Raw genomic sequence first — 19629 nt, forward strand, 5'->3', positions numbered from 1 at the left:
CTATTCTTTCTTCCCACAGCGATGTGGCCTCCTGAACTTCCATTGGATAACTCCCTCCTGACAATCAGGCAACAGCTCAGAAGTCATCTCACAGAGAAACTTCCCTGGCCCGTGACCATCACATCCTTCTGGGCTTTTCCCCCCCTTTATTGTGCTCAGCCACTCAGTCACCACTGAGTCTTTGCAACCCCATGGACTGTAGCCTGCGAGGTTCCTCTGTCCATGGGATTCTCCCCAGCAAGAATACTGGAGCAGGTTGCCATTTCCTCCTCCAGGGGATCTTCCTGGCCAGGGGATCAAACCAGCGTCTCTTACATCTCCAGCATTGACAGGCGGGTTCTTTACCACTAGCACCACCTGGGAAGCCCTTTTTCCTCTATGGCACTTAATATAACCATAAGATCACTTCCCGCATTTGTTGATTCATTGTCTGTTTCCCTATTTTAAAACGTGAGTGCCCCCTGAGAGCAGGAATGTTGGCCTGTCCTGTTCATCTCTGGATCCCCAGAGCCTAGCACAAAGTAGGCACTCAAGGAACGTAAGTTGGATAGGTGACTCACATCACGCCAGGGCTCTCCACCTATCCTCCTGAAAACACACACCGCTCCATCTTTAGGCTACGCAAGTTCCGGGTGTCTTGAGGACGGATAGTGAACTTGTTTCCCGCCCTTGGCTATCTCAACAGATCCATTCCAACTTCCGGACTAAGTGCATTGAAAATGTTGACTTCTGTGGCAATTTCCCTCCAAAGACGCAGCCCTCTAAACATGACCTTCTCACAACTTGAGAACTGCTGTTTATCCCCCTTCGAGATATGGTGACGGGACGGGAGGAAATGAAGATGCTCATTTTGCACAGGAGAACACAAAGGCCCGGGAAAATTTTAATCCTAGATCTCTGCACACATTTTCTGGGCATAGCTGCTGCTGCTGCTGCTGCTGCTGCTGCTAAGTCGCTTCAGTCGTGTCCGACTCTGTGCGACCCCACAGACGGCAGCCCACCAGGCTCCGCCGTCCCTGGGATTCTCCAGGCAAGAACATTGGAGTGGGGTGCCATTTCCTTTTCCAATGCATGAAAGTGAAAAGTGAAAGTGAAGTCGCTCAATCGTGTCCGACTCTTCACGACCCCATGGACTGCAGCCTACCAGGTTCCTCCGTCCATGGGATTTTCCAGACAAGAGTACTGGAGTGGGGTGCCATTGTCTTCTCCCTCTGGGCAGAAGAATCGGGAGAATCCTGGCTCTCAGGCCCCGCCTCCCGGCTGAGCACAGTGCGCATACCCCGCCCCCGTTCTCGCGAGACCTAGGAGCCGAAAAATGGCGCCGACGTGAGCGCGAGCCCGCGGCCACCGAAGGAGTCGCCGCAGCCTTAGTTGGAGCCGCCGAAGCCGCGAGAACAAGAGGCTGAACCAGGCTGAGGATGGTGAGCGCGACACCGGGGATGCGGACGCGGCGAACAAGCAGGGACTGGCGGGGAGCGGCCTTCTAAGCCTCCTGTCGACCCCGCCTCCACATCCGGGCAGTCGCCCGCCGCTGTCACTCAGGGAGCACCCTACCCCCCCCCTACTTCCGGTCCTGGCTTCGACTGGGCCACGCCTACAGGGCTCAGGCACCGCCCCTCGGTCTTTATATGTTTGGGGTCCCAACACCTCCAGTTCGCCTGCACAGCTCGAACCCCTCTGGTAGATATATCTCCGTCCTCAAACACCCACTTGGCCACTTCTGGCCCTCCAGAATCTTCCTAGCCGCGCCCTGTTCAGAGCCCCGCCTTTGCACCGCCCACTCCCTCTGGGCCACGCCCCAGCCTTGTAGTAGGGGGGCCCCCCAGCTTTCTAAGTTAGGATCAGAGCATGCTTCTTTCAATAGGGGCTTCCTGGAAAGGTACCCCCTTCTACATTTGGCACACCTCCCAACTCTCTTCCAAAGGACGGGGACACTGGAGGCAGACGTTCAACCCCCTCACCCACTACCTCTCCTTAGGATGGGGGCCGACTGGGTGACGTCTCCAGGGCATTCGCTGTTTCAGAAACACCCAATGGTTATGGAGGGGTGAAGGGGTTCCCCTAGCTGGCGCAGGCAGACCCTGGGCCCAGGGGGTTCTCCCCACCTCTTCCTTCCACCAGGATGAGGAACCCTCGGGGCCCAGCCTGGACATGCCGGCTACTGCAGAGCCCAGCTCCAGTGAGACCGACAAGGGGGTGTCCCCAGTTGTGGCTGCTATAGCCAAATCCTCTTCCATGGAGGAGGAGCCGGGCCCTGACCGGGCAACCACACCCCCAGTGTGGGAACGTGGAGGGCCCACCGGAGGGACCCAGCAGGGTGCCTCCCCAGCCCCAGACAGTGGCCATCCCGGACCTGGACACACCCTTGGCCCAACCAGCACTGTCTCCGGGACCAGTGAGGACCTGCGGCCTCCCAGACGACGCCCACCACCAGGTGACACGTGATGGGACCTTCTAGGGGATCACAGGCCTGGAACAATAGAAGTGCAGACTACTGAGTATCTCCAGACTGGGGGCCCGCCTAGAGGGAATCACCACTTGCTGAGCCCCATTGTGTGCCAGGCTGTGGCTCCAACGAGGAGCCAGGGAAACTCAGCCGCTATTTTCTGGTGGGGGAGGCAGAAGGTAAAGGCCCCAGTAAGAAACCATAGTTAGTAGTTGCACGGTAGTTGCAGCCCCATAAATGCCCCTCTGAGGCAGAGCCCTGGACAACGTGGATGACGAAGGGATGGTGACCCTCCCCCTGCTTCTGTGCATCCTTCAGGGAAGCAGATACCGTGCTCCAGCCCAGGCTGCTGCCTCAGTTTCCCCAGCGTTCGAGACCTGGCACAGCATCTGCGTACCCACTGCCCACCCACACAGTCCCTGGAAGGTAGGGCCAGGGTAGATGGTGGGGAGGCAGGTTAGGGTGGGAGGCGGGCTGAGCCACCCGGCCAGTCCTGGCCACCCAACTCCACTCCTCTGTTATTCATCCCTGCGCCGCCAGGCAAGCTCTTTCGCTGTTCCGCCCTGAGCTGCACCGAGACCTTCCCCAACATGCAGGAACTGGTGGCCCACGGCAAGCTGCACTACAAACCCAACCGCTACTTCAAGTGAGACCTGGTCCACCGTGACCTCTGCTGGTGTGGGGGACCAGGCAGCTCCCCCTGACCACCGATTTTGACAGCTACTACCTGGGGTCCTGGCTTTTCTCCCTTCCTTTTCCGAGGGGGTTGAATCAGGAAGAGGACGTGATCTAGGGCCAGCCTTGCCCTTACCTGCCCAGAAGAGACTGGTCCCTAGAGCCAATTCCAGGGACCCCGAGGGCGGGGCTTGGGAAGGAGTATGTGTGTAGGGGGGACATACATGGCACGACTCCGCCCAGTCCTCTACTTCCCAAGAAGAAAACTGATCACCTAAGTCAAAATTGAGACTTCCTTCCTCATCTTCCCAGGGTCCCGACCTGGAGAAGTCCGGAAGGGTCGCGACCACTGTGGGCGGCCCCTTAGGGCAAACTCCTCCCCCGCAGGTGGGGGAGTCAGGTTATTTGGGCCCAGGGTCCTTGACCACCCTGGAGCGCCGGCTCTCCAGGTTACCGCGGATAGGCCCCTCCCTGGGTCCCCCTGGGAGACCCAGCCCAGCCCTGTGCTGCCCCCCAGGTGTGAGAACTGCCTGCTGCGCTTCCGCACTCACCGCTCGCTCTTCAAGCATCTGCATGTTTGCGCCGAGCATGCGCAGAGCCCAGCCCCGCCGCCGCCACCCCCGGCCCTGGACAGGGAGTCGCCGGCGTCCGAGCGCCCCCCGGAGTCCGACCCTGCGCCGGCGCCTGGCCTGCCGTACCCGCTGCTCGAGCCGTTCACGACCCCTGCCCCTGCCCCCACCGGGCCCTTTCTGCCCTACCTGAACCCCACGCCTTTTGGCCTAAGTCCCCCACGCCTGCGCCCCTTTCTGGCCGCCGCTCCGGGGCCTCCTGCCTCCAGCGCCGCCGTCTGGAAAAAGAGCCAAGGTGAGTGTGGGCTATCGGGGCCGCCTTCAGAGTGGGCTGGGCTCACTCTGACTTCTGACCTTGACCCGCCCGTTGACCGCAGGTGCAAGCGGCAGCCCGCGAAGACCCCAGGGCGGCTCCGACGCGCCCTCAGGTGCGTGCAGGTGACCACCAGGGAGGGTGGAGGGGATCTGCGCCCGGCGGGACCTGGGGGATACCCACCCCCTTTCCAGGTGCCCAGAAATGTCTCCCCCCGAAATACAGGATTTTGCCTTTAAAATTGCGGCCCCTGCTCCTTCATCTGCGCCGGCGTTTCCGTGTAAAACTCGCGCCCGGATCCGGAGCCCTTCCCTCCCACATGGGTTCAGAGGATGGGAGGAGGGGTCGCGAATAAGTCAAGTTTAGTGCCCCCAGACACTTGGGGAAACGATCGGGAGAAACGGATCGGCCAGGCCAGCGCCCCCCGCCCCACGCTCCCACTCCCGGGAGCTGATGGGGAGGCTGGGAAAGGTCCGACCCGCCCTCACCCAGGGCCGGGGCTGACCGGGTCCTGCCTGCCCGCAGGGCACGCGGCTCCCAGCCGCATCGTGTGGGAACACACGCGCGGCCGCTACTCGTGCATGCAGTGCGCCTTCTCCACGGCCTCGCGGCCTGCCATGACCCTACACCTGGAGGACCACCGCCCCGGCGGCCCTGCGGCCCAGGCGCCCGGGCAGCCGCGCCCCGACGCGCCGGCGGGTAAGGCCAAGGGGAGCCCGCGCGTGGGAAGGGTGGTGGGCCCTGAGGCGAGGAGCGGGGCTGAGGCTCAGGCGCCCTCTCCTCTGCCACCCAGACCCGGCCCCGCTGGCACCCAAGGTATCGCCGCTGCTGTCTGAGGGGGACTGTCCGGTTTTCTCGCCGCTCTGAACGCTGCCGCGTAGGGAGCGGGCTGTGGGTAATGGTGTCGTTTTAGGGAAAGCCTGAGATGGCAGGGGTGGGGGGCAATAAAAGAGGCAGATGAGCCAGCTGTAGATGTGCCATGTGTCTGGGTCCCTTGCTCCTCCACTGCAGTCCTGGGGCACCGCCACCTTGGGAGGAGGCAGGTCTCCCCTCACGGCCCACCTGTGTCCCGCCTCCCCTGTCACCTCAACCCTGGGACAGCTGTTGGTGACCTTCCCTTCTGTCCTACCACTTCCAGAAACCAGATGAGATGGCACTTGTCAGTTTTATTTGAAAAGTCCCAGGAGCACCCAGCCAGAACCCCCCAGATCCTGAGGCCTGTGCCAACCCTCAGGGAGGTGACAGAGCAGTCCTGGCAGAAGTGGTGCCAGGTCACCCGGGCTGGGCGCTGTGTGGCAGGCTTGGGCTTAGGCCTCATAGCCACTCTCCCTCCCTGTCCTCTGGACTCTCACTGTGGGCTGCCCATCTCCCCTTTTATCTCCAGCCCTGAGGATGAGGCTGGGTGTTGGCCAGTCCTGCAGAGCCTGGCTCCCTCCCTCCTCCTCTCCCCCATGTAGGTTCTCTCCTTCCTTTTCTTCCTGGGAGTCAGGTGGGGGCCAGGGTTCAAAATCTGGTCCCACAGCTGCTGTCACCAGAACCCTGAGGGTCGAACCTCCTGGGTATGGAAGCCCCATCCCTCTGGGCCTGGCTTTACCTGCTGCATCTTTCTCCCTTCCAGCCCTGTGGCCCCCTAGCCCAGACCTCATCTTGCCTGGTCCTGGGCACCAGAAGCAGTCCTCCACCCCCCGCCCCCACTTCCATCCAGTCTGAAAACCCCTGGAAACAAGTCTCTTCCAATCGTGCCCCTTCCCCTGCCTAGTACCCCTATCGCTCCTCTCAGCTCTCTGGATGAAGATCCTGTCCTCCTAGTAGCCCACAAGGCCCCATCTTGCACATCTTCCACTCTTCCTATCAGGGCCACACTCACCATCCCTCTCCTCTTCCTCCTGGGGAACCTAGACATCCTGTGAGCAAGAACCCAGCGACTCCTAGCCCCACCCCACCCTGTTTCATCCCTTACTTCCTCCATCTTCCAAGTTATCAGGGTTGTCCTCTGTCTGCCACCAACAAGACACTGGTCACCCCATGGGGGGAAGTCCCCGGGCCCCACCCCTCACCCAGCAGCAGCCTCCTGTCTTCCTCTTGTCTCCTTTCCTGTCCTCCCCCAGTCCTCCTCAGAATCTTCATCTCTCAGAGCCAAGCAAGGTCCTCAGCATGGAAGCCATCCAGGTAAAGCCTAGCTGGGGTATCGGCTCAAACACCTGCTCCCGTTAGTGTGGCCGCTGTGTCTCCTCGAAGTTGAACACTTCCAGGTTCTGAAGGCCCTTCTGCTTCTGGGAAGGGCAGTAGGGAGATCTGGTGCCCTTAGGACCTATCCCACCTGGACACCCAGGAGCTGGACTGCCTGCCCCTCCATCCTCGGGCTCTCAGGGGGCTTCAGGGCTCCAGTGTTCTTGATGGGGTTGCAGCTGAGGCCCAGGTAACTCCGGCCAGGTGACCACGCTGCCACCATCTCCAGGCCCCCAAGGCCCCTACTGAGGCAGCTGACACTGAACACGAGCTGTGAGACCATTAGGGAACCCTGGGGGCTCCAGACCCCCATAAGCTCCCCCCACACACACTTCTCAGCCAGAAGCCTTGGACCCACAGCTGGGTGACCCTGGGGAAGATTCAGCCTTTTGGGGGAATCTTTTGGGTATGACATGCAACATGTGGGACTTTAGTTCCCCTCACTAGGGATCAAATCCATACCCCCTGCACTGGGAGCACAGTCCTAACCACAGGACTGCCGAGGAAGCCCCAAGACCGACCCTCTAAGTATCTCACTTTTCTAGTCCTTAAAGTGGGTGTCATGACAGTCTGCCTTTGGAGTTCTTGTGAGAATTCACAGAGGAATGGGGAGAGAGGGAGGGGGCTTGAGAAACGTTGGCCAGCAGTTGACATGCCTCCAGCCACCAAGCCTGTGGCCGGCTGCCTGGGGCCCTCTCAAGAACCTGGGGAGGAGGTGGGTCAAGGGCCCACCTTGACAGATACAGATAGAGAAGGCGAGGCTAGGTTGGTAAGCTGACTGAGCCCAACTCTAGTCAGGCCCGGTTCCAAAGTCACACTGATTTCTACACGACCCCAGAAGTGGGACACAGTTACCACTGATGAGAAAACCCAGGCACTCTCACCTTTTCCTGCACCTCCAAGGCCCTAGACACCTTTGGGAATATGGCCCTAGGCTCACCCTTTCCTGCATCTCCAGGGGACCAGGGTCCCCCAGCGCCTAGAAGTCTTCCCCCTAAGGCCCTCATTCAGCCCACCCGGAATCCAGGCCATGCCGTGCGTCACTTCCTAGTGTGTCAGGACCTTTCCAGAGAGACTCAGAGCCAACATGTTGGCCCAGGTACCTGCCTCCCAACTCCATCACCCACGTAGATGCAACAGCCCCTCCCGTGGGTACAGTGGGTCCACGGTCCCCATGCTCCCTGGGCCCCTCACTGGCCTCTGGAGCAAGCTGAAAGTGCTCTGAGGCCTGGGGAGTTGGGTCACTGGAAACTGCCTCCTACCCTCGTGCATGTGTGTTCAGTCGCTCAATGGTGTCTGACTCTGTAACCAGTAGCCTGCCAGACTCCTCTGTCCATGGAATTCTCCGGGCAAGAATACTGGCATGGGTTACCATTTCCTCCTCCAGGGGATCATCCCAACCTAGGGGTCGAACCCACGTCTCTTGTGTCTCCCACATTGGCAGGCAGATTCTTTACTACTGCGCCACCTCCTACCCTCATCCCCTCCCAACTCATGTCCAATCTTTGTCTGCTCGCTTGGGAAGTCTTACTGCTCCCAATGTCCCCAGTGTGCCTTATGGGCCTCTGCAGCCCCTGGCCTCTCTCTGGCCAACCAAGCTGTGACCTCAAAGAGGGTTCCTCCACAGCCCCACAACCTCAACTCCAAGATGCCTGAAAGCAGTCCCTCTGAGTGCCCCAGCTCCGCCCAGCAGAGGGCGCTCAGGAGTGTCCATCTGAAGGGAGGATGAATGAGGGGCCCGCGTGTCCAGGCAGGCACCCACCTTGTGCAGCTACCCCAGAGGGCGCAGGTTGGCCAGAGACTGCAGGTTCCCAGGCTGAGCAGCTCTGGGACACAGACCTCTTCATCCTCATCCTCAGCCTCCTACTTGGAGGGGAACCAGGAATGTGACCTAACACCAGGAATGTGACCCAGAGTGCATGTTGGTCTGTGCAGGGCCCCAGAATCCCCGAGCTCTGCTCTTAGAGCAGACACACAGGCGGAGTCACTGCCAACTGCTGTCTGTAGCCTTCTGGAAACTTCAAACATCCCTGCTAGTCTAGGTGTGATCCTTGGACCACAGTATGGGCATCACCTGGGATGCTTCAGACTCTGACAGACCTGAGGCACAGCTCACACTTTATCGGGATCCCAGGGTGACTAGTGGACACCAGTTCTTTCCCAGCTTCACATTAGAATCACCCTGAGGGTATGTAAGAAATCCCCAGGCTCAGGCCACAACCCAGACCAATTAAGTCAGAATCCCTAGGAACAGACTTCCCTGATGGCTCAGTGGTAAAGAATCTACCTGCCAGTGCAGGGGACACGGGTTTGATCCCTGGTCTAGGAGGATCCCTCATGTTGAGGAACAGCTAAGCCCCTGCACCTGTGCTCTAGAGCCTGGGCCCTGCAACTACTCAAGCCCCGCCCCAGCTCCCTAGAGCCTGTGCTCTGCAACAAGAGAAGTCACCACAATGAGAGAAACCTGCACGCTGCAACTAGAGTATCTCTGTGCTCTGCAACTTGAGAAAGCCTGCAGCAAAGACCCAGTGTAGCCAAAAAGTTTTAAATTAAAAAAAAAAAAAAAAAAGGATCTCCAGGAGTTTCTGTTCACCTCTGTGAACTCTTCAAGGGACCCCGATGGTGTGGCCAAGCTGAGAATCAGGGCTCTGCTCTCCCCCACTGGGTGTTTTCTCCTTTCTCTATGAGCCCCAAGGTCACTGACCTCTTGGAAACCAAGCCAAGCCATCAGGGTTTCCCTCCAGACAAGTGCTGGTCTTGTGCCCCACCTTTACCCCCCCTTTGCCGGCCTCCCAGCCACCCCCATTTTCCTCCTTCCCTAGTCCTCTGGGAACCTGGACACTGCCCACCCATCCGCCCATCACCAAATCTGCCACCCCGCCTGGGCCGTCGGCCTGTGTAGCAGCTGTCCCTGCAACAGGAAGTCCTGAGTCCTGCTCAGAGCTGGAAATCGGGACTGCAGGGAAGTGTTGAAATGAGGAAGGCATCTTGAGGCAACAAGGGCCGGCAGGAGGGCCTCACCCACCCGGCTCACTCCGACTCCCGGGTAAGCGTGAAGCTTACCCTGCCCCTTCCCTACTGAGAACTACCCCTCCCCTCGCACGGAGGCCCTGGCTGGAGGTGGCCTTGGCCTGCCTCTGTTGGCAGGAGGCCCTCCTGGCCTGGCACAAGTCCTCCCAGGAGTTCGGAGGCCAGCACACAGCAGGACTGGGGTGGCAGTGAGGGGTCAGCGGAATCTAGAAATGAGCGACTGTTGGGAGGGATTCTGCTAACAGCATGCCCAAAGCTTGCAGGGCAGGACAGGAATTCAAGAAGCACTGACAGGATCTGAGACCAGGCTGGGGCTGTCCCCGCCTCTGCCCCTTCCTCCCCTCCCTTCCCCGCCTGGCCAGCAGACCCCACCCCGTGGAGCAGAAGCCACAGTCACTTCCTGAAGGCAGCGGTCCTGGCCTGGGTCCCACTTGCCTTGTGGTCCATCGCCCTCCTGCAGCCATGGTGAGTAAGTCTCCAGGGCCTGGGAGAGCCCCACACTGGCTGGAGGTGAGGGATGCCACGGGTGGAAACCAGAGGGGCATATTCCAAAAGTGGGGTGGCAGAAGGGCAGGAAAGCTGTTGGGGACACGAGAAAGACCGCCACAAATGCGCAGAGGTAAGAAGCAGCCGGAATCCACTTCTGGGACAGCTCAGGCTCCGAGGGGCGGCAATGGGCCGAGGCTGTGACTAGAAGGGGAACAGGTGGGCCTGCTGGGGTGACTCCCCTCCCCCAAGGTCAGCATGAACAGCCACCAGGTAACAGGCAGCCAGGGTGAGTGGCAGGGACTTCCTGTGGGTGACAAAGTAGGTCATGTACCTGCTTCCCACCCCGCCCACCCCAGCAGTCCTCCAGGCCCTGACCTGCTGACCTGACTTCTCCAGCCCCCTGGGTCACCTGGGAGCCTATCCCAGCCCAGCTGGTGGGGGGTGCTTTCACAGAGGTATCTCAGGCCCTAGGAAGGAACTGCCACCCTTCCTTGTTCTCTGGGTCAGGGGAGAGTGAAGCTCAGACAGGGCAGATGAGTGAGGTCCTACCCTTCCCCTCCCCAATCTCCTAGACCCCAGGTGAAGCCAGGCCCAGGGGCCTGTGGCAGGGCCACTTCTGGGGTCATTTGTCAGTCAGAGCAGGCCTGGCCTACTTGTGTGTCTCCTGTGTCTGTGACCGAGGGTGTGGGTCCTGTCGAGACGGGATCCGGGATGGACTTCATGTGCCAGGGCTGGTGCACCACATCAGACTGGGTGTGGCAGAGTATATGCTGTTTGTCTCAGTGTCCAGTATATATATATAGATAGATAGATTTTTTTTTTTGCCATGCCACACGGCATCATGTGGGATCTTAGTTCTCCAACCAGGGATCAACGCACCTCCTGCATTGGAAGCACAAAGTCTCAATCACTGAGCCACCAGGGAAGTCCCTAGTAGATTCTTTATTTCAACAAATAGTTACTGAGCATCTTACTGAGTGCGAGGCACTGGGAAGACAGCAGCGCTGCTGCCCTCGTGTCACATTCAGGGGCAGGGGGGAGGGAGTTGACACACACACACACAAACCCTAAATAGTCAAGACATTTAAAAAACAGTACTGGGTGGCAGTGCACGGGTTACGACTCCTTGCTTCCAATGCAAGGGGCACTGGTTCAATTCCTAGTTGGGGAACTAGGAATATATAGTAGCTCATGCTACGTGGCATGCCAGTAAGTAGTAAAAAAAAAAAAAAAAATAAGTATTAAGTAAAAATAAATAGGATGATATAGAGTGGTAGGCACTAAGAGAAAAATCAGGCAGGTTGGGGGGATCAGAGAGTCCTAGGGGGACCCTTTTTTTTTTTAAATCAGGGTGTTCTGGGAAAAAAGGCCTCTACCACATGGAATAAAGGAGTAGAAACCCGGAAGAGGAGAGAACGTGCAGTGGGAAGTGTGGCCCAGGCAGGCCAGGCGGCAGGAGCCAAGCAGGAGAGGGAGGCCAGGGAGGCGGCAGCAGGGGGAGATCAGGCGTGCCGTTCAGGGGGTTTGTGAGCTCTGGAGCTTTTACTGTGGGGAAGTGACAGAGCACACCCAGATTCAGCGCAGACAGACGCAGGCCTCCTCTGGCTGCTGCGGGAGCACTGACCCGGGATGGGGGTGCGGGGCGTCGGGGGCAGGAGAAACAAGGAGGAGCCTCTTACAGTAGTGCTGTTGCAGGGGAGGCCGCCTCCCCTGGGTGGATTCCAGGACAGGGGTGCAGGTGGTCCGAAGTTGTTCAGTTCCAGATATACTAATATACATTTCTTGCTTTGGGCTGCACCGGGTCTTAGTGGTGGCACGCGGCATCTTCAGTTGAGGCACATAAACTCTTCATTGTGGCATGTGGAATCTACTTCCCCAAACAGGAGCTAGGAGACTTAGCCACCCGACTGCCAGGGAAGTCCCTCCAGATACATTTTGAAATAAGAAAAGAAAGGCCTAGGGACATGCAGGAGGGGAGGAGGAGCTTGAGGATGCTCTACAGAGTTCGGGTGGGGGCGGGTATGGGAGCAGAAGGCCACAGGGGACCCCAGGAGCGCAGGTCCAGAGTGGGGTGAGGTTGTGTGCACATTCCGGGCTTAAGTGACGAGGTCAGAGGGTGTGTGGTAGTTCAGGAAGAGAGCCTGGCTGGCACTCTCACGGGGAGGCTGGAGACAAAAACATGGGAGTCTGGTCAAGAGAAGAGAGTCAACAGCAGAAGGCCGGGAAGAGGACCACAAGGGTGTGTGTCTTTGGTTGGTCTGCTTGTCCCCACGTCCGTCTCTCCATGGCCCCCATGTGTATGAGTCCCTTGCCTGCCTGTGTCCCCTAGGGGAGTCATCAGGACTTCCGGAGCCTTCAAGCAAAGTTCCAGGCCTCTCAGCCGGAGACTGGCGACCTCCCCAAAAAGCCCCCGAAGCCTGAGTTCCAGAAACTCTTCAAAAAGTTCCCACAGCCAGAGCTAGGCGAGCACCCCAAGAAGCCCCCACAGCCTGAGTTCACTGACCTGCCCAAAAAGCCCCCCAAACTTGAGTTCAGTGAACTCTCCAAGAAGTTCCTGCAGCCCGAGGCCACGCCGCTCCCCAGAAAGCCCGAGGTCCCTGAGGCCCCCTCTCAGAAGCCCCCGCAGCAGCCTGAGCTCAGCAACACCCCCAGGCCCCCCGTGGAGCCCAAGTTCAGTACTCTTCCTAAGAAGCCCCCGCAGCCTGAGTTCTGTGGGCTCCCCAGAAAGCCCCCGCAGCCCCAGGTCGGTGGCCTCACTAAGAAGCCCCTGCTGCAGCCCGAGTCCAGTGAGGTCCCTCCAGTGCCCCTCTTAAAGCCTGAATTTGGTGAGCCCCACCCCCACTCCTCAGAGCCTAACTTCAGTACTCTTCCCAAGAAGCTCCCACAGCCTGAGTTCTGTGAGCTCCCCAGAAAGCCCCTGCAGCCTCAGGTCGGTGGCCTCCCTAAGAAGCCCCTGCTGCAGCCTGAGTCCAGTGAGGTCCCTCCAGTGCCCCTCTTAAAGCCTGAATTTGGTGAGCCCCACCCCCACTCCTCAGAGCCTAACTTCAGTACTCTTTCCAAGAAGGCCCCGCAGCCTGAGTTCTGTGAGCTTCCCAGAAAGCCCCCGCAGCCTCAGGTCGGTGGCCTCCCTAAGAAGCCCCTGCCGCAGCCCGAGTCCAGTGAGGTCCCTCCAGTGCTCCTTTCAAAGCCCGAATCTGGTGAGCCCCACCCCCACTCCTCACAGCCCGACTTCAGTACATTTCCCAGAAAGATCGCCCGGCCTCAGCTGAATGACCTCCCCAAGAAGCCCCTGCCACCTGAGTTTGGTGACCTCACCAGGACGTCCTCGGAGCCGGAGGTCAGTGTGATTCCCAAGAAGCCACGCCAGTGTGAGTTCAAGGCGCTCTCCAAGAAGCCCCCGCAGCCGGAGCCCGCCAGCCTCTCGAGGACGTCCTCGGAGCCCGAGTTCAGTGTGTTCCCCTCGAAGTTTCTGCAGCCTGAGTGTCGGGGCCCCCCGCGCAAGCTCTCACAGCCGGAGCCCGGTTCTCTGCCCAGGAACCTCCCAAGAAAGCCCCAGCTCCCTGGCTCCTTTTCAGAGAGCTCGCTGCCCTCTGCCGTGGCGGGCTCCAACCCCCGGGTCCTGCTCAGCCCAGGGTTTGGGGCACGGCTGCAGAGATCAGGAGCCCTCGCTCGGAGTGCTGGCTCCAGGCTGGGTCTCAGACCTGGTCACCTGCCCCGGCGGAGGCCTCTACCCCCAGCCAGCAGCCTGGGCCCTCCCCCAGCCAAGCCCCCACTGCCCCCAGGCCCCAGGGACATCCAGAGTTTCCGGAGAGCTGTGGCAGCAGACACAGGTGGGTGTGGATGGTCCAGGTAGAAAGCAGGGGCGGGCAGGTCGACACTCCCTGGCCTACCCACGTCCCCACCTCCCATCTCATCTCTCCGCAGCTCTGCCCAGGACCTCCTCTTCTGCTGGCCTCTACTTAATCCCACAGTGAGCATGGGGAGTCAGGGAGCACAGGCATGCGTTACGGGGCTGAAACAGGCCCTCACTCACGTCAGGTATCCCTGCAGGGACCCAGACGAGGTGTACGATGATGTCGAGCCCACAGAACACTCTGGACCCGGCCCCAGGAGCAGAGGTGACAGAGTGGGACACTCAGCCAGACCAGTCTGCTGAAGCATCCGAGGAGGGGGAACAGTCATCACAGGGGCCTTTTCTGTCCATGTTGCTAGTACCAGGCCCCATGACAACTCATATGCCTGAGGGATTGAAAGCAGAGCTGCTGCTGCTGCTGCTGCTAAGTCACTTCAGTCGTGTCCGACTCTATGCGACCCCATAGACGGCAGCCCACCAGGCTCCCCCATCCGTGGGATTCTCCAGGCAAGAACACTGGAGTGTAGCTAGGGGAGAAAAAAAGAGAGAAAGGGGTCAGAGAGGTCATGGCAGCTCCTGGTGGAGGAACAGGAAGGCCAGCCAGAGGCCAGCAGCCTGACCACGATGCGGCCAAGCCAAGGGTTGTGTCCCAGGGTGGTGGCCGTAGACATGTAGAACAGGGGAAGAATCCCACAGAGGGGCATTTCCCTGGTCTAGTGCTTAAGACCCTGAACTCCCAACACAGGGGGCACGGGTTTCATCCCTGTTCCAGGAATAAGATCCTGCAAGCAGCGTGGCCAAAAAAAAAACAAAACCAAAACCGGCAAGGATGTAATGGTGTATCACCAGGGATGATAGCAAGCAAACTCAGGATAGGGATGAGGCTTAAATGTTGAGCCTGCACCTGGGTGTCAAGTGGAGGTGACCCTGAGTAAGGAAGAGGTGTCAGGAGATCCACAGCACTGGAGGTGCCTGAGGGGAAGGGCTTGGGCCTGAACTCAAGAGGGAGAGGGCTGGAGCCAGGGTATGGCCGACCCTCCAGATCCATGTGCTCTGGGTGTCCAAGGCCCCTTTTGTCTCGTTTTCCATGCCTCCACTCCTGGAGAGCAGGAGGAAGGCCAGGCAGGCCCAGCTCAGGGAAGAGGCATTCACAGACCTCACATGAGAAATGCACCCCATCTCCCCACCAGCACTTAATGGATGTGCACTGTGCGCCCCCACCCCATTTCACACAAGTGGAAGCTTGAGACATGACTTGCCCCAGCTCACAGCCAGCACATGGGAGCCTCTGCCCCCAGGTTGCTTCCTGCCCTTATCTCCAGAGGGTCTCCTGCCAGGCAACCTCTTGTCAGAGGTACCTGAGGGGTCCCCAGCTGTTGCCCCCTCCTCACCAGCCCAGCCCCCAAAGCCTGCTGCCTCTATGGCTTGACTCCTTCCTGGGCCCTGCTACTTCTCCTGGGCTTGCTTTCCCCAGGGGCTGCTTGCAACACCCCTGTGAGCACAGAGCTTCCTGACAGGGCCCCTCTTGCTTCCGCTCTAGTGAGGCTCTGTGGCTCGGGTCTGGAGGGGGCTGCCACTCCTGGGGATGTGGACCTCTGAATGCGCCACCTCCAGCAACTCTGCAGGCATGAGCCCACCCTTTTCTGTTTCCCCAACCCCAAGTAGACCAGACACATCCTTAGCTTAGCTCACTGTCCCCCATCCTGTGCCGGTCATTCTCCAAGACTCTGACCCAGTACCACACGCTTGCCCAGATCTCTCCCTCTCGAGGGGTGGGGGTGGGTGCTCACAGCAGTGCGGACTGTCCCAAAGGCTACTCTGCCCCTTTCATCTATCCCCGACCTGAGGGACTCTGGGTGCCTCCCTCCCACTCTCTGCCTCGCTTGGAGCAGTGGCAGCTCCCTGCACAGACAGGGAGCTCCTCAAGGGTCAGGAGCTGAGGGCAGCCTGCTCAGGATCTCACTGCCCAGGGTGCCGGGGCTACAGGGCGCCAGGGTCTGCCCTGCTCGGCTGCACCCAGGGCTGTGTGCTTAGGCTGCAGGAGGTGTATAGGAGCACTGGCATGAAGTCAGTACTGCTTCCAGCTGGGTGACCATCTCCAGCCCGGGTGGCCTCTGGGAGTCACTTCAGCACCAGGCTGAGGCTAGAGGCAAAAACTGTCTGGGAAGGGAAGAGTGCACCATGCAGATATGCAGCCCCCTCCCCACCCCAGCAGCTTGATGGTGTGGGGGGCCTGGTGGTCTGGAATGCCCAGGGCAGCACTTCAAATCATTCAGAGAGGACTGCAAAAAAAGCTGGGGGCTGCAGGTTCTAGATCCTTCACTCACCCGGTGCTCATGAGGCACTCACTGTAAGCAGACCCTTGGCCAGCGGTGCCCTCACCTAAAAAGCTGGTCAGCTGCCAGGTCGAGTGGGCTGCCACCTGGGAGACTCCTTCCAGTCGTCTCCTCATCAGCCAGACCAAGCAAGAACCCCAGCCTGACACAGCCCGTTCTCAGAGGCAGGCTTTGTTTGCTTTCAAGAAACACTTTCCTTGGCCTTCTTTTTTGACCCATGCCTCATTAGAATTTCCAAAACCTACGTGCTGTAGGAGGGAGGGGTGAAACTGCCTCAAAAGCTGACAGAGGAGCCCTGCCTCTACCATTTAATGGCTTGGTGGCCTTGGGCAGGCTGCCTTACCTCTCTGGCCCTTGCTACCTCCTCAGCAGGCAACTTGGGATGACAGCCATCAAGAAAGTTGAAAGAAGGGACTTCCCTGTTGGTTCAGTGGCTAAAACTTCACATTCCCAATGCAGGGGGCATGGGTTCGATCCCTGGTCAGGCAATTAGATCCCACATACTGCAACTAAGACCCAGAGCAGCCAAATACATTTTTTAAAGAAAAGAAAGTTGAAAGAAATGGTTAACGGTTTCTGCCGTGCCTGGCCTGTGGCAGGAGTTAGGAAAATGGAAGGCAATCTACTATGAGAGGCCTGGGCAGCAGAGGGTGAGGAGGAGACCCAAGTCCTGAAAACTGACCAGGGAACATCAGGCCACCAGAACCAGAGGCCCACACTCAATGGCCCTGCCCTAACTCGGCACTCTGACTGTCCCAGATGAAGTGTTGTCGGCTCAGCAGTACCCGTGGAGGCCACCTCAAAACCCAGAGCTCAGGTACCAGAGGGAGGTGGGCAGGGCAGGGCTGAGCTGGGGAGAACAGTAAAAAGGGGTCCCTGAGAAGCATGAGCACCTAATTCCTTGGGGGGCGGGCGCTCAGGAAGGAGAAGGCGCCCCTCCAGCCACCGCAGGTGCCACCCACAGACCTGAAGTCCCTGAAGCAGCTCCGGAAGGCAGAGAAAGCTGAGCGGGAATTTCGGAAGAAGTTCAAGGTATGAATGAAGAGTCCTGGGAGGGCTGGGCTCGGCCCCAGGTGGCCACCGCGGGCAAGCGGCAGCTCTTGTGTCCCCCTCCCCAGTTTGAGGGAGAGATTGTGGTTCAGACGAGGATGATGATCGACCCCAATGCCAAGACTCGCCGTGGGGGTGGCAAGCACCTGGGGATCCGGCGTGGGGAGATCCTGGAGGTGATCGAGTTCACCAGCAAGGAGGAGATGCTGTGCCGGGACACCAAGGGCAAGTGTGAGTCACCAGTGGGGGGCAGCCTGGGAAGGCAGGCCGCCCAAGGAGGGAGGAGACCTCACCCACCCACCCGGCTCTCTTCACAGATGGCTATGTGCCTAGAACAGCTCTACTGCCCCTGTGAGTGCCAGCGCTGATTGGGGGCAGGGGGTGGGGGGGTGTGTGACAATAGGGCAGGGTGACCCTGGCCGACCCAACTGTGCTCTCCACCAGGGAAACAGAAGTGTACGACGACGTCGCTGCCTGGGGTATGTAGATGCTCTGGGTGGATGGGACGGGTGGGGCGAGGTCCTCTGCCACTCCTCCAGGGGCTGCTGGCTACCTGCTCACGGGGAAAGGGTCACTGAAAGTCACCTTTCTTGGCAGATCCTTTGGACAGCCAACCATTGCCCTAGGGACAGTAAGGCTGCAAGTGTGGGGATGAATGGACAGCCCACCAGTCCAGTCACCTGCTAATAAGGAGCCCTGGACCCCAGCGGTTGCCTGGGCTCCTGTCTGGCCACGTCCACAGACCACATAAAGTCCCAGTTTTAAAGTGACTCCTGTGTCTTGTCTTTTCTTTCCCTGCTAATGACCACACACAGTGGAGCCATGATCAAATACTTGGGGGAAATCTGTGAGGTCCAGGTCTCCTCACCCCTCAAGGATAAAGGCCAGAAGGGAAAAAGGGGGGCAGGGGAAGGTGGCAAGGGAGGGGGCCACTTGCTGGAAGCTGAGCTGAGGGACCCTCTGATGGCACCAGGTCAGCTGCGGTCAGCGAGCAGAGGGAGATGCTTGGGGGCCCTCCACGTCCAGCACGACAAGCAGCTGCTGCAGCTCCTCACAGGCAATAGCCCAAGTCAGTCACATTGTGGAGAGAATGTGACCCAGTTCTGACCAAGTACAGTATCAAGTTCAGCCGAAACCTCTGACAGGGCAGAACATGCTCAGAAACCTACACTCTCCTTGGTCTGTTTTAGCAAAGAAAAGCTGCTATGGACTGAAATTTGTGTTCTGGCTGTCAAAAACAAATTCCTAAATTGAAAACCTACCCCTCTAGGTGACGGCACAAGAAAGCATGAGGTCCAGAGGCAGAGTCCTTGTGGATGGGATTCGTGCCCTATGAAAGAGGTTTGGGGACTTCCCTGGTTGTCCAGTGGTTAGGACAATGCACTTCCATGGCCAAGGGCCTGGGTTCAGTCCCCATCCTCTTTGGAGAACTGAAGACCCACAAGCCGCATGGCACAGTCAAATAAAATATTGTTTTAAATATCTGAGAAAGTTCCCTCGACGACTCCTGCCACGTGAGGTTACAGCTAGAAAGTGTCATCCATGCACTAGGACCAGGCCCCCACCAGGCCCTGGATCTGCCAGCACCTTGACAGGACCGCCCACCCTCCAGGACTGACAGAAACAAATGCTCCTTTCAGCAGCTGGGGCAGACTGGGACAAAGTCTGGAAATGGGCCCCTTGCAGTATCTGTGCTCCACAGAATCACTGCACTGGGGAGACAGGCTGGTTTTGACAGCCAAGTACACCACCACTGGCACTGGAGACTCAGGCCCACTCAGGACTCGGTTTCCATAAAGAGATTTTTCTCAAGAGGCTGAGGCCAGTGGCCTCTCACCTCAAGGGTCCATACAGCTCCAAGGGCAGAAAGAAGACTGAGTGGCTTTGGTTCCTCAACCTCAGGTGGTTACCCCACAACACACACACAGAAGCAAGCAGCTTTCAGGAACTGGTATTTATTATCAAAGTCATATTCGATGTCAACAAGATGCCACAACTACAAAAAAAATTGCGCACATTGCAATCTCAATGCAAACAGTCAAATGGAACCCCAGTCATTAAAAAAGTAATTCAAATTACCCCAAAAAGCAACTGAATTTTTTAAACATCTTTATACATCCAGCCAACAAATTAAAATGGTTAACAAGAAAAAATACAAATTCAGAGGTCTGGTATCGATGTTTAAAAAAGGCAACTGCTTAAGCATTTCTATCGATTCGAACATCAATCTCTCGGCCACTCAGCTTCATCCCATTCATCATCCGGCAGGCTCTCTCAGCCACCTCTGGCGACTCAAACTTAACCACACCGCACCCCTTGGACTTCCCATTCTCCATCTTGATGTCGGCATACAGCACGTGGCCTGGGCACAGGGAGGGAAGAAGAGACCACAACTCATCAGGCAAACCCAGAGCTCAGTCTGGGCTCCACTCAGTCCAGATCACCTGTTGGATTTCGGTTGACAGAGTCAAAAGGGAGAGCGGCCCTTGCGCCTGACGCAAGAATGCTCAGAACACAGCGGCTGGAACCCGGCTACCATGGCCCTCCACCACACTGCCATTCTTCTGCCCACGGGACAACAATCTGACTCATGATAAGCAGTCCTGAAAGTACACCTTCATGCTCAAGAGTTATTAAAA

At 58.5% G+C, this 19629-nt stretch overlaps 3 protein-coding genes across 14 annotated transcripts in view; 2 read left to right on the top strand and 1 right to left on the bottom strand.

Moving 5' to 3' along the window:
- The first annotated feature begins 1269 nt into the window (after nucleotides 1-1269).
- On the top strand, nucleotides 1270-4979 carry ZNF414 (zinc finger protein 414). The gene is made up of 8 exons (XM_006046704.3): nucleotides 1270-1421; nucleotides 2122-2434; nucleotides 2765-2872; nucleotides 2987-3092; nucleotides 3639-3985; nucleotides 4068-4118; nucleotides 4529-4702; nucleotides 4797-4979. The coding sequence occupies exons 1-8, from the start codon at nucleotides 1419-1421 to the stop codon at nucleotides 4868-4870; spliced, it is 1176 nt and encodes a 391-aa protein (XP_006046766.2). The 5' UTR covers nucleotides 1270-1418; the 3' UTR covers nucleotides 4871-4979.
- A 150-nt stretch (nucleotides 4980-5129) lies between these two features.
- On the top strand, nucleotides 5130-17760 carry PRAM1 (PML-RARA regulated adaptor molecule 1). Of its 3 annotated transcripts, XM_044948068.2 has the most exons (11): nucleotides 5130-9278; nucleotides 9628-9727; nucleotides 12081-13581; nucleotides 13676-13721; nucleotides 13802-13869; nucleotides 16700-16757; nucleotides 16861-16972; nucleotides 17059-17221; nucleotides 17308-17341; nucleotides 17435-17469; nucleotides 17588-17760. In XM_044948068.2, exons 2-11 carry the CDS (start codon nucleotides 9725-9727, stop codon nucleotides 17614-17616), a joined length of 2049 nt encoding a protein of 682 aa, XP_044804003.1. In that variant the 5' UTR covers nucleotides 5130-9278; nucleotides 9628-9724; the 3' UTR covers nucleotides 17617-17760. The 3 variants fall into 3 exon arrangements, with proteins under 3 accessions (XP_044804003.1, XP_006046770.3, XP_044804002.1); XM_006046708.4 differs by lacking the exon at nucleotides 17308-17341; XM_044948067.2 differs by lacking the exon at nucleotides 17308-17341 and having other exon boundaries at nucleotides 5130-6172; nucleotides 9055-9278; nucleotides 17435-17760.
- Nucleotides 17761-18929: 1169 nt separating this feature from the next.
- Nucleotides 18930-19629, bottom strand: part of HNRNPM (heterogeneous nuclear ribonucleoprotein M) — a 40037-nt gene continuing 39337 nt past the window's right edge. For 9 of the 10 annotated variants that reach the window (XM_025293361.3, XM_025293362.2, XM_025293360.2 and 6 more), the window contains one exon: nucleotides 18930-19352. In XM_025293361.3, coding sequence (XP_025149146.1) covers nucleotides 19189-19352 — 164 coding nt within the window. In that variant the 3' untranslated portion in view covers nucleotides 18930-19188. Of the gene's footprint in view, nucleotides 19435-19629 lie in introns of all 10 variants that reach the window. The other variant, XM_025293366.2, reaches the window with a different exon arrangement.

The sequence above is a fragment of the Bubalus bubalis genome, chromosome 9, assembly GCF_019923935.1.
Source record: "Bubalus bubalis isolate 160015118507 breed Murrah chromosome 9, NDDB_SH_1, whole genome shotgun sequence".
NCBI classification, from domain to species: Eukaryota; Metazoa; Chordata; class Mammalia; order Artiodactyla; family Bovidae; genus Bubalus; species Bubalus bubalis.

Bases quoted from the DNA above. Each gene is read 5' to 3' on its own strand.
- ZNF414 (XM_006046704.3), top strand. The intron at 2,435-2,764 runs GTGACACGTGAT...TGCATCCTTCAG, and splicing joins CAGACGACGCCCACCACCAG to GGAAGCAGATACCGTGCTCC. The intron at 4,703-4,796 runs GTAAGGCCAAGG...TCTGCCACCCAG, and splicing joins GCGCCCCGACGCGCCGGCGG to ACCCGGCCCCGCTGGCACCC.
- PRAM1 (XM_044948067.2), top strand. The intron at 13,870-16,699 runs GTGACAGAGTGG...TGACTGTCCCAG, and splicing joins ACCCGGCCCCAGGAGCAGAG to ATGAAGTGTTGTCGGCTCAG. The intron at 17,222-17,434 runs GTGAGTCACCAG...GCTCTCCACCAG, and splicing joins CCGGGACACCAAGGGCAAGT to GGAAACAGAAGTGTACGACG.